General features: G+C 41.7%; 1 protein-coding gene across 8 annotated transcripts in view; it reads left to right on the top strand.

Moving 5' to 3' along the window:
• bcas3 (BCAS3 microtubule associated cell migration factor) overlaps positions 1 to 13,159 on the top strand; it is a 279,325-nt gene that overhangs the window by 121,416 nt on the left and 144,750 nt on the right. The window contains exon 24 of one of the 8 annotated variants that reach the window (XM_025054891.1): positions 8,515 to 8,554. The exons of the other annotated variants lie outside the window; for them this stretch is intronic. Coding sequence (XP_024910659.1) covers positions 8,515 to 8,525 — 11 coding nt within the window. The 3' untranslated portion in view covers positions 8,526 to 8,554. Of the gene's footprint in view, positions 1 to 8,514; positions 8,555 to 13,159 lie in introns of those variants that run through there. 8 annotated transcript variants of the gene reach the window in all.

Raw genomic sequence — 13,159 nt, forward strand, 5'->3', positions numbered from 1 at the left:
ACAGTTAGAGGTAAAAAAAAAAAGAAGGAAAAATCCACAGTGCATTGAGCAGGATATGAACCAGGACTGATATCATGGACAAGAAAAAAGACAAACCCATAAAGAAAACTAAATATTTTTTTCTTGCATAATTCTGTTATTTTTAACATTTCTATTCATATGATTAACTGTTATAGTTATACATGTACCATAGGTTATATTTAATAATATGTGAATAATGTCTTCTATTAGGTCAAATGTATATTGTAGAATTCAAAATGATATTTTTTCAAATCATAATACAGTAGACAGATATATTTTATCCTTCTGTAGGTTAACATAGTTTTCTAATTCATTATAGGCGTAGTATTACAGTATATCTAGTATCTTAGGAAAGGACATTGACAGGTGTAGTACCCACAGATAACTCTACTTATTACTTTCAAATATATTAATCATCACGAAGCAAAAAAAATTTCAAATATATTAAAATCACACGAAGCAAAAAAATTTGAAATGTCTTATTAAATTATTTGTACTTTTTTGACTTATTTTAATTTTTAAAATATTTTCCTATCCTATCACAAATCAGTTATTCTGAGTAAACCATGATCCAAAACAGATTTTGTTACATATTTAATATTAATATATTAATATCACGTCTGAAAATCTCTGCCTCAACCTGAAACATTACCACAGCAGTGAATGTCATCGTTGTACGGAGTCACACCGAACAACGATAATCACATGTTTCGCAACAAAAATATGTTTTTTTGTAAATATATTATTATCATTATTTTTGTAAATATATCAAACACTGTCCCAGAGAAGTGAAACCACAGCTGGTCTGAACACAGATGCTGCTGTCACTGAGCTGAACGACCTCTAAAAGCAGGTCAGTCGTTTCCCTCCTGAAATCCCGGTGATTATATCCATGACATGGCTCAACACATTAACGTGGTCATATATGTCCAAGCCTCTCAGACTTTAATCCACCGCTGACCTGTCACTGAGTTCCACAGATCTAGATGTTCCAGAGTGGACAGAAGCCGTTCCACTGCTGTATTTATTTATTTATTTCTCACTTCTCCTAATTCTTTACTGTTACTGTCACCTGGAGTTTAAAGACTTTTCACCGTCACAAGTCTTTAATTTCACTGCAGCCGGTCACAGGTGGTTGATCTTATGAAATCACAGCCGTCTCACTCTGACATCAGGGAGTGTCGCTGGGTCGGCTGCAGCTACCACAGCCCAGCTCCGCTGCCAAGGAAAACAAACCTAACGACCTTGGTTGTCTTGCCAACTTCGTGAGACATTGTTGTATTTGTGAATCAGCGCATGTATGTTACACACACACACACACACACTCACACTAATGGCTTGTTGTGTAGTTCTTTCATTTAGGTCAGAGTTATGAAGTGTTACGGAGCTTTTAGGGTTTTGAACCTCCCTTGGCAGCAGTTAGGCTCCGAGTTCCAAAGGTTAGACGTCTCCACACTCACTGGTGTTTGCTGTGTTTTTGCTTCTTGTGAATGCAATTACTTACAGACACACACGCACACACACACACTGCACTAACCATGACTTTATACATGCACTTCACAAATTTAATCAGAGGCTCTAATGGGCTCTGGGTAGGATGTTCCACTGAGTGTGTGTGTGTGTGTGTGTGCGGGGCAGAGGGGCCTTAAAGGCAGCAGCAGTTGATTGGAGGGTCCGTGTGTGATGTGGCTGAGAGATCAAACACACTCATGATGAATGTGAGAGTGGGGGGGGGGGGCGGGGGGGAGGAGGAGGAGGGAGGAGAGGGGAGGCAGGACTCCTTTTTTTCTCCACTCCTGATCAAGGTTTGGCTTTTCTCAGTTCATTACCCACAGGCACACACACACACACATGCACGCAAACACACACACACACACACCTAAAGTGACTCATTGAGTTATAAGAACACCAGTCACTCACTCTGTAGTTTGGCAGTTACGTACAGGGTTTGTACTGTGTGTGTGTGTGTGTCAGTGTGTGTGTTAGTGAGTGGGCCTGTTGTCAGTAATGGGGTCAATCTCCTGTGTGTGTGTGTGTGTGTGTCGTCTTTATCTCTGTTACATGGACAGAGGATTATTGCCGTCTCTCTCAGCATCACTTTCACTCTCCACTCTCCTCCACTCTGTAACATCCGTAACACATTTACACTCAACAACAACAACAACAACACAGTTAGTTTATTACAGTAATACAGCGTTTTTGGTCTGACGTGTTCCGGTGTTAATTCATAAATATTGATCAATCCATTACCTCGTTATTGAAGGTACATGTGGAGGAAGGAATACATCTGCTGGCTAACTCTTAAAAGCAGTCCACAGTAATGACTCCTTCACTGTCAGGCCCGTTCTGCTACTAATGTACACAAGGTATATGAAATTACTCCTTCCAAAAGTTGGTACTTTTTAAACTAGTGTTTAAATGGAGCAGCAGAATTCAGTTTAAAGTAAATAATTAAATATACTGATTAAAAAACTTTTATTACAGTTTTCAAATTCGTCATTTCTGTTGTTGGCAGTGAATTATTTAATGCAGTTTTTCCTCGTGAGCTCATGAGGTTTCAGATCTGGACTGCAGTCAGGTGTAAATTAAATATGTCAATTCTAGTTCACAGTCAGAAAGGGATTTGTCCAAGAAAAAAAACGCCCCAAAATATTTATGTACATGTATTTTTGCTTACGGATAAAAACAAAACCCTTGGCTGCAGCCCACAGTGCTTAATTATGACATCACAGTCTGAAGTTCAAGGTTGTTTCGCTCCACACACACACACACACACACACGTCTGTCACTCTTTCAGTCTGTTTCACCTTAATCGCTAACCCCCTGGTGCCCTCTGTTCACTTCACACATGACGTGGCCCACCTTTTCACCCATCTGTCGGAACTATTGTATCTGAGTGTGAGCACTGCGAGCTGTCATGCGAGGCCGGAGCGGCGTTGATCAGTGGGCCGAGCCACTGGCATATGGCCCCGGGGCGCTGTGGGGCCGTGGCATTCAGGAATGCAGCATCCAGCGTGAAGTGAATGAACGGGAGCTGGAGCAAACGTCTGGCCGCAGAGTGACGTGCAACTGGTCGTGTGCAGTTTCCTCGGTTTGTCTCCTCCTCTGCCACCTCCACCTACTCCCTGCCTCCAAGTACTGTCATGGCGCCAACACTTCTGGCACGGTTCTGTATGCAAGTTCAGTGAGAGGAACTGAAACTGGAGTTTGCTGTCAGTGGTTTAGTCCAGAGGTGTCAATCATGTTGGTTCAGGGGCCACATACAGAACAATCAGAAGATAATTATCAATAAATAAATAATACGGCCATGTTTTTTTTCTTTTATTTCTGTGCAAAGAAGTACAAGAATATTAGATAATATCCATATGAACATGAAGTGTGCATTTTTATTTACTTAAATCTAATCAAGAGGGCCAGGTTGATTGTGTTTGACACCCGTAATTTAGTCAATTCCTTCTTTTTAATCTGGTCAATTTTTTTTTCTCATGCTACAATCACACGTGTCTGAAGATGACAATGACTGTGAGGATAAATAGGAATTCTTTATTTACTCGCCTTAAACAGCTGTGGTTGACTTAAGGTCACGGTTGTTTTTTCTGATACATTTTCCTTCTTTTTTTTAAGATGCTGGTCTCAGTCTGAACTCAATGTGATAAAGGCAGCCTGTGTTTTCTCAGGGAGTCAGAATTTCTTTTTTATGCCTCTCATTATGAGGTTTCATGTGGTTTGTCACATCACATATCCGTCTCTGTCGTGTCTCTCTGTGTGTAAACTGCAGCAATTTCTCAGAAGTGAGGGTGACCACAGAAAATGTCTGAATTTGTTGAGGTCACGTTCAACAAAGCCGAAAAAACTAAAATTGTCAGAGAGACAGAGACAAAGGGAGAGAGAGAGAATAAGTTTATATCTTTCTATGTCCTCTCCATACGTTTAAAAAGCCTTGCCCCTACTAATGCTTATTAAAAATCTCTCACATTTATTGCTGGAAAAGTTCTCAGTGATGTGTTAAAGGAAAAAATAAGAAAAAAGAAAATTTCCTGCAGAGGGGAGTGCTGACCTCCGTTCCTCCTCGCTCCGAAACAATCTTCCACCTGCTCCCAACACCACGTCACCCGCAAACATCACATTTTTACATCTCTACAGCAAACAAAAAGAAGAAAATCCCTCATGTAACCTTACGCTACTGTGAACCCATCTGTCATGCGGACTGCACTCCTGGCATGTGTCCCTGACATTCTCGTTCAGTGCCAGTTTTTCCCTAGAGGATTTGGATAAATATAGACTGTGTTTTGAAGTTTTTTGGGGTTTTTTCTTTTCTGAGAGAAGTTACTTGTAAACAGTAGATGAAGTGACGCTCCTGTGAACCAGCTGACACTGACTGAAACTTAATAACTGCATTACTGTAACATCGTAAAACAAAATGTGTAGGGGCCTCTGTTTAAGACACGCTGTTACTACCACTAGGCTGCACATCTGTGAACAATCTGAAACAGTCGCAGTTAACACAGACACACAACAGTGATGTGGAGCTGCCGTCCTCGTGACTCCAGACTGGACCGATCCAACACAACAGTAGGGTTCGGTTCTCGACTTGTTTTGCCTGTTGACACTGTATATTCCTGTCTCAGTGTGGTTCGTGTCAGTGTGGGACATTCATTCAAACAGCCAAGTCTTCACATTTCAATTTGTGGCTCCTGAGGGGGAAAAGAAAACGTTTGGAAGCCGTCCCCGCTGCACCTGTGGAATTCCAACAGAACTAATTGTTTTGTCATGTTCTTACACACATTAAACCCCCGTCCAGCTCCGCCAGTGCTATTTTAAAGCCTTGTTCCTGTAAGTAGGAATCTTTGAAATGACAGTAAGATTAGTTTCCCCGCTCGCTCCGACTCATCTAACACTTTGATCTGGCCTATCAAGTCCGACACGTTTCACATCTGTAGCTGATGTCGTTTTCAAAGACACGCAGTCAGAATTTAATGATGAAATATTGATATGATACGCATGGTCTGAGAGCAGACATTCGGGGTCCTGAAAATGCACTACATTAGCAGTTTTGGATGTTTTGGAAATTCCCAAACATGCACTTTATACCTTGGAGATCAGATACAATCAGCATTTATTAATGAGGCTGCATAAAAAAGTTTCTTATTTTCAGGTGCAGTAGGCAGTTGTATTGACTTTAGTGGTTGGAACATTTTCTATTTATTTGAGCATTTTAGTTTTAACTCAAACTACACTGACAGGAGCTCTTCAGTGTCCCAGTCTGAACCTGAAGTGTAGGACTGAAACAAAAGTTTGCAAGTTTTTTTTTCTATTAGTTTGAAAACTATAAAGTACATTTATCCTGTTGTCTGTTATGACCTACGCATTGAAAATGTGAAGTGTCATCCCGTACGTTTTCAATCAGATCAGATGCCGACAAAAATAAACCCAAACCAAACTGATTCACAGCAGAAGAACAGATTAGTTCTGTACTGTAAGGTTTCCCTGTCTGACATTAATAACCCTGTTTTTAATTGGACCTGGTGGCCGTAAGTCATTAGTGCCTTTGTCCTAGAGCAGGACAACCTCGGGTTGCTGGTTTGACCCCAGTCCTTCTGTGTTTCTTCATGTCTGGGTGGGTCAGACTTAGGTTAGAGGTTCACTCTAAATGGACCAGAGGTGTGAATGTGAGTGTGACTGCAAAGCTGTGGTGCACGGCCCCTGGTGTACCACACCTTTGCCCATTTACTGCTGGTATCGGCTCTGAGCAGTAAAATGTGAATGAATAATTGTTAACTGCACCTCAGTGCAGGTATAGTGGCCAAACAGGGACATTACAGCCAATTAGCCCACTGCTGTGTTTGTCCCTGAACGTCTGCAGGTGTTACCTTTTACTCACTCACTGCAAATTCTTTCACTTTAAATTATTCCCTTTTTCAGAGGGAGATGGGGTTTGGGGTTAAGCGAGGTGATGTTCAGGGTAAGGTTAGAGGTCCGGTTAGGGACGGGGAGTCAGGGTTAGGGTTAGAGCAAGTCTCAGGAGAGAAGTGTGTGTGTGTGTGTGTGTGTGTCCGGCACAGATGTGTACTTTGGCTCCCCTCTGTAGAAACAAAGAGAACATATGCATGTGGGTCTGCACTTGTGTCTGATGTTGTCTTTAACAGTTTCCCTCTGATGGCCTGTCAGACGTGCCATTCTCCACACACACACACACACACACACACACACACACTCTCGTAGCCATTGTTTCTCACACAGCAGGGCACAGGGTCGTTTGCCAGTTGTGCAGCATTATCAGCCTCCCCGTGTTGGCCAGTGTGTGTGTGAGTGTGTGTGTTTTTGTGCAGACATGCTCTCAGCTGAGGGAGCCGGTTCACGGGTCGGTCAGAGCCGCCTTATTTCCTTTTAATTGACTTAAGATGGGCAAACAAGACCTCGGCGAGCACACGGTACCTATTACACTCACACACAAGAAATGAACGAGGCCAAGACGCACACTAATGAAGCACACATACTGACACACTACGGCCGCAATTGCTCCTGCGTGTGTTTGCTACTTCACTAATCCATCAGGGCCAATGAGAGCTTTTTGTTTTTCCAGTCAGCGTTGCTGCCTTCCAGCGTCACACACCTCTGCCAGAACACGTTAACTTTTCAACACCGACCAGAAATGACCGTGGATTTGTGGTTTTAATCACTTGTTTCTTTCACAGTCTAATAGTGATGTAGTCCTTAATCTGTGGCTTCACATTTAATCTGGGAGATAATGAACTTTCTGAAGCTCCGGTCGCACATTTCAGCCGCTGCCTCCGCAGGTTAGCTTGGCTCCTCGACTCAGGAGGAACGTCTGCTAACATTTAGAAGTCGACACTGACGATGGAGTCGAACCGTCGTGCGCTGAGATTCCTCTGCCATTAGAGCTGAAATATGATAACACCAGGAAAAACATATCTTTGTCATTTTGTCAAAATGATAATGATAAATCTGTGAAGTCACATTACATCCAGCAAACGTTTTACCTCATGACATGACCTCCGACCCGTGCACGTCACTGGACAGACATTGACGTCTGCTCACGTAAAACCCCGAACTCTGTGAACCCTAAATAACTGTGTTATTTTGTGCAATTGGGCAAAATATTATTTTCTTTTTGACACTGTACGCAAAGAACTGTGGTTAAAACAAAAACCAACAAAAGTCGACTGGAGTTTGATATCTGTGTGTGCCAATGTTGAAAGGTAAAAGTTCACAGATTCAAGACAAAAATGTTGAACTTAAAAGTCTTCAGCAAACGTCCAGGAAATACAGACGAAATAAAAGTTGAGGTTCACACCAAAAGACGTGAAAAACTGTCGTGCCACAAAAAGAAATGTGACACCTGCTGTCACTAAGATCATGTTCTTAAAGCTAAAACAAAACAACATTTGTTGTGTCTTTTCTTTCTTTCTTGAGCAGAGAACGAGCACAATCAACAATAATTATTATCCACAGCGTTCTTCACGTTAATTCAGATCATTAAGAAACTTTGTTGTTTGTTTTTGTTTTTTTGTGTGACCAGAAACAGAGAGACAACAGCCTTTCCTGGCATGTCTCGTGTTTTTCCTGCAGCACAGGTGTTCATTACGACACCGAAACACGTCGGCCGTGAGGCCTGTCCTTACTGGAAACCTAACTAGTGCTGAGTCTTTACAACTGTGACCAAACAGTATTACACCTGGAACCACTAGAGACATGAAAGTTGTCTGTCCTCCCTCTAATACAAACTCAATTCTCACAGCTCAGGCTAAATGTAGACGATGACACTAGAATGAAGAATATTTACAAGACGATGAGCCACAAAAGAAATGGCACCAAATAAAAGATAAAATACAAACTTTTTAAACTGGAAGACCAGTTATTAAGATGCTGAAAATAGGAGCAGAGTGAGACAGTGATAAAAGAACAAGAATCCGTTCTGTGTTTGACAGAGATGAACATGTTGACACCGATCTTGACTCTAATTTAAATATGATGTAGCAGCATTTATTTGGGCATTTTTTATTTATATGAAAATGCTAAGGTTGTCTTGTTGACTGGTGTCTGCTAAAATAAGTAAACAACTGTGTATTGAGTAAACACCCAAATCGTCCCATGATGCATTGTGAGATAATTTGTTTTCCCTTGCTGCATAATAGAGGCACGCATTCTATCATAGGGTTTGAATTACAAAAAAAAAACAACTGAGTTTCTCACTCAGTTGCTAATGGAACTTGCACCTGATTCACCAGCCTCACCCCCCCCCACACCCCTGCTGGTGTTGTTTACAGAACAACAACCTTCGGCCTTAAACACAGCGTCAGCGTACTCTGATGAACTGCATGTCTCACTCTATCATTTGCCCTCTCCTGCCACAGGTATGCATGCTGAGGAATAACAAGTGCAATGTGCTAACTAAACTAGAACACACACAACCTGCAGCGATTATAAAAGCCAATTTTTTTCTTTGTGTCATTTCCTGTTTGTCTCTTGCAGGATATTCCTAAAATAAAGACGCTCCCCGACCTTCAAAAAATCATTTCACTTTTCATTTCTGTTTAAATCATCTGTTAAACTTTTTATTTTCTACCACCAACATTCTGTACATACAGTTTTCATTTCCACTACACCCGTCCTCCCCTCCACCACCCCGTCATTGTTTTATCATTGGTTTAAAACAGAGAGAGAGAGAGAAAGGGAGACAGAGAAGAGGAGAGGAGGGGCGAGGAAAGGAGCAGAGGAGGAGGAGGAGGAGGAGGAGGAAGACAGATGATGGCCTGCTTTCTACCTGTCTCTGTTCTGTTTGTCTGTGTGTTCTGTTCTGTCACGGTGTGATATGACAAACAAAGTATTGATATAAATATATTAATGAAAAGTGTTCAAGGGACTTCTAACAGTAAGTGACATTTGAAAAAAATAGAACCATTTCTTTAGTGAAGTGTTAGATGGATTTAAAGACTCAGCATGATGGTATTGTTTAGAAGAAGAAGTGACTGAACCAAGCACGTTATGAAGGTTTCACTACAGAGAATGAGTTTGAGGTTTTAGAAAACATTAGTTAAAGTTAAAAAGGAAAAACAAAGGGATTTTTTTCCCCAGTAAATAGAGGAAATAAAATTCCCACCAAACTGTTCTTATTAGAATTTCAACATCTTGTGAACAGTTCAAAATAAATTAAAAAAAAACTTGAAATGTGTTTAATTATATGTAAAATATTACATATATATTCATCCTGCAGTTTTAAAAGACCAGAACCAAACTGTGGTCACCAGACAGGTTCAGTAACAGACAGATCTGGACCGCAGGCCGGCCTGTCACTGTGGGTATTTGTCGGTCAGCTCCCGTCCTGCTAAAAACCAAACAGAGTATATTTTATCATTTGTAGAAACTATTTCACTGTGAAACTTAAAAACGACGACACAGTGGCAGCAGGAGGATCTCTGGTTTTCTGGTTCAATTCCCATGGAGTTTGCGTAAACGTGCAGGAGCATCAGGGATGGGCTTGATTGGACACTCGAAATTGACCATAGGTGTGAATGTTAGTGTGAATGGCCCTGTGATGGACTGGTGAACTGTCACTCGTGTGCCCCGCCTTCATCCGTTGACTTCTGGGATTGGCTGCAGCGCCCCCACCAGCCTGAAAAGAATAAAGCGATAGAAACTGGATGGATGGACTTGGAAAAAAAAAACTGTGAAAAATTGAACCAAATGTCAGTGAAACTGTCGGAGCTTCGACGTCTGTTTTATAGGGGATTCATACTCACGTATACGAGTTTGTACTTGTACGTTGTACTTTGTACTTGGTGCATTAAGTGTTAGTTTACTTCTCCCTGGTTTCCTCACATACTGGTTACTCAGTAAGAAGCATTTGCCCCGAGGCAGTGAATCCAGCACTTTATTTCACATTCAGCTCAGGAGAAGAGAGGAACTGCAGGTCACAGTGTGAAGGAGGGCGGCCTCTGATTGGCTGCTCCTACTGTCATTGGTCAGTGAGAAGCAGGAAATCACTGTATATTTATATGTGAAGTCTCAGATGAAATGAAATGAATTGGCCTTTTCGCATTATCCCAACATTTTGTTTCACGATACCTTATTGAAATTCTTCAACACTCTATCGATTTTTTTGAATACTTAACATACAAATATTCATGTTGTTGGTTCAGTTTATTTAACTTTTTATTTTCTCTAGTGATTACAAATGTAGTTCCAGTTGTAGTAACCTGATGTTAGGCATGTAACGGCATTGTGCGTTGACTGTGTTAACAGTTTTCCTACAATTAAATTGCTTAAATATATCGTCTATCGCCTATAGTATCGCAATATATTGCAACATTCACACACCGCTAATACACACGCTCTTCAGTGTCCGAGCCTCAGCCTGATGTTTAGTGTGTGATATATTCTTAAAAAATGACATTCGTTGGCCTGATTAAATGTGTGTGTGTGTGTGTGTGTGTCAGTGGAAGTCTCCACTGTACATTAAACCGTTTATGTTTTACCTTAAGCTGGGAGCTTTGAAGTACAGTAACTGTGTGTTTGTGTGTTTTTGTCAGTGGCTACTGTGTGTTTGTGTGTTTTTGTCAGTGTGTGTGCGTGTCCAGCCACCCACGGACCTCCATCTTTTTTTAATTTTCGCTCTTCTGAGCATCACCACAGACGTGTGTGTGTGTGTGTTGTGTAGAAGGACAGAGGACGACTTCACAGCAGCGACAGCCAGGTCATGTTGTGTGTTTTCTATTATTTATGCATTTTGGATGAAGGAGCGTTTGAAGGAGTCTGTGGGGCTTTGGTTTAAACTAAATAAGTAACTGCATAAGGGTTGTACACACACATACACACACATACGTACACATAGTGTGTGTTCCCATCAGTATTGAATTTTCCTCTATTTTATAAGGATATATTTTTACATTTTTCATCACATAGTCAACTGATGAGACACTATTTTATTTCCTGCTCTTCAAATGTATTTCAGCCCAAAACCAGTCATTTCCCCCCTTAGTGATGTCACAACACTGACATGCTTCTCTACATGTGTATAAACATTATTTTTGTACCAAATTTCACAGTGTTTAACCGTAGACACTTGATGGTTGGACATGCAGACAGTCTTTCTGTCTGGTTCCTTTAAAGAAAAGATTTTCTTCACCCAGTGAGAAACACTTTTCATTCTCCTGTAAATGTGGACTTCTCCTCTTCACATGCACAGACAAATGGATGCTATTTAGCTGTCGTTGTGGTGGGAAAAAGTAACAATAACTTCAAAAGGACAGTCCTGCAAATATGTTGTCTCTGAAGGAAGTTACAGAAAAGACAGGGATAAACAGATACTGGTGATATATGTCACTAAAAAGGCAAGAAATTGTACTGTCATCTGCATATTTTTGTATTTATATATTTATATACATATATCCTTAAATATATATATATATATATAGTACTTGAGGGGTGGGTGGGGGGTTAATTGTAGATTGCAGCGATGACCGTCACACAAAACCATCCAATGACAATGCACCATGTCACAGTGGGTCAGAAACTCCTGTAACCCGTCCAAGCAGTGAGTCTCAGTTCAGAGAGCGTCACTCAGAGGTACAGTTCTGCAGTCGTGTCAGTGAGACGCTTCGTTTCAGTGTCAAAGTTTTGTCTTCAGAGTCAGTCTGTCCTGAAGACCTGCAGACACTACAGCACAGTCCGTGTCCTCTGGTTCACATTTCACAGTGTACAAGTTGGCACAGTCCTCCGTTCCCAATTTCAACCATTACTCTCCACTTTGTAATCAGCAACAACAATTATAACCTTGCCGTTTGCCTCTGATTACTGTCCGGGTGTATTTTGGAGTGTTCTGGGAATCCCAGAGAGGAGGGAGGGAAAGCAAAAAAAACAACTCAGATACTGGTCCCAGCACAAATGGAGGTTACACACATTTACAGTAACCCGGCCTGTCTGTGTTTGTGTGGGTTGCTGTTCGTTTGAAGTGTCCGCTCTCCCCCCCTCCCCCCTCAAATTACAGTGCTGCCATAATGAAGTATTACCATGCAGTTCCAGGGGGCCGGCCAGTACAAAGAGTGTGGAAGTGTGTGAGGGCGTGTGAGCGCCGGACACTGGAGGTGAAAGGTCAAATAAAGTGACCATGCATCAAGCAAGTCCTGAGTGTGTGCGTACCTGTGTGTGTGTGGGTGTGTGTGTTTTTCTTTTTGTGTAGTGAATAGCTCCAGTATGGGATGCAGCCGTGCTGTGCCAGGGCCGGTGTTTGTCTGTGTAACAGTGCGTATGAGTCCCGCCTGCAGTTGCGTGAGTTTCCTCCCAGTTGTGTTTCTAAATGTGTGGATCCACCAGCCAGCTGTGACAAAACTCAGTCGGCGCTCACACACACACACACACAGTCTCTGAGCTGTGACGGCCTCACCTACCTTCTCTCCCGTCTGCTGAATGTTGCATGACGCCTCATTCATACTGCATCAGACCAAACATGCCTTCAGATGATATACATGCTGCGCGGGCACCTGTGCCACCTTCAGTAAGGACTGATCTTTTCTTCACCGACATGTGCAGCGGCACGACACTGTCCGGGCACAAAAGAAGACGGGGAACAGTTGACTTTCTTTCCTTTGTCAGTAAAGGTTGATGTCGTCTTTTTTACCTGGAAATAAACAGCTGTGTAGACAGTTTAAAATGTTTACCCAACCCACTTAGGTTTTAAGACCTTTTTTTTTTAGCCCATTCCCCTCTCCAGCAGTCTATAACCCTTAACCCCAGAGGAGCCATTTATCATTTACAACTAAACATTGCCGTTAGAACCTTTTTGATGAAGGTAGTATTGCAGTAAATTGTGTTTTAGTAACTACAGTATTTGTACAGAGTTAAAAAAAAAGGTTTTTTTCATCTGTTAAATTTTATTTGTTTGGTTTAGTCAAATATGATCCTGCTCTGAACCAATTAAAATAGTCCATAGAGCAATATCTGGCTCAGGAGCCACAGGTTGAACCCCCCTGTTAGCTAGTATTATCCACAGAGGCTGCAGTCAGATATTCATGTAGTCCATTAATCCAGAAAACCATGGTTTATTCAGCAGACGGTCCGTAGTGTCTGTTAGCAGCAGACAGTCCGTAGTGTCTGTTAGCAGCAGACTAGTGTCTGTTAG

Source organism: Cynoglossus semilaevis, chromosome 4 (assembly GCF_000523025.1).
Source record: "Cynoglossus semilaevis isolate Cse_v1.0 chromosome 4, Cse_v1.0, whole genome shotgun sequence".
In the NCBI taxonomy this organism is placed as follows: domain Eukaryota; kingdom Metazoa; phylum Chordata; class Actinopteri; order Pleuronectiformes; family Cynoglossidae; genus Cynoglossus; species Cynoglossus semilaevis.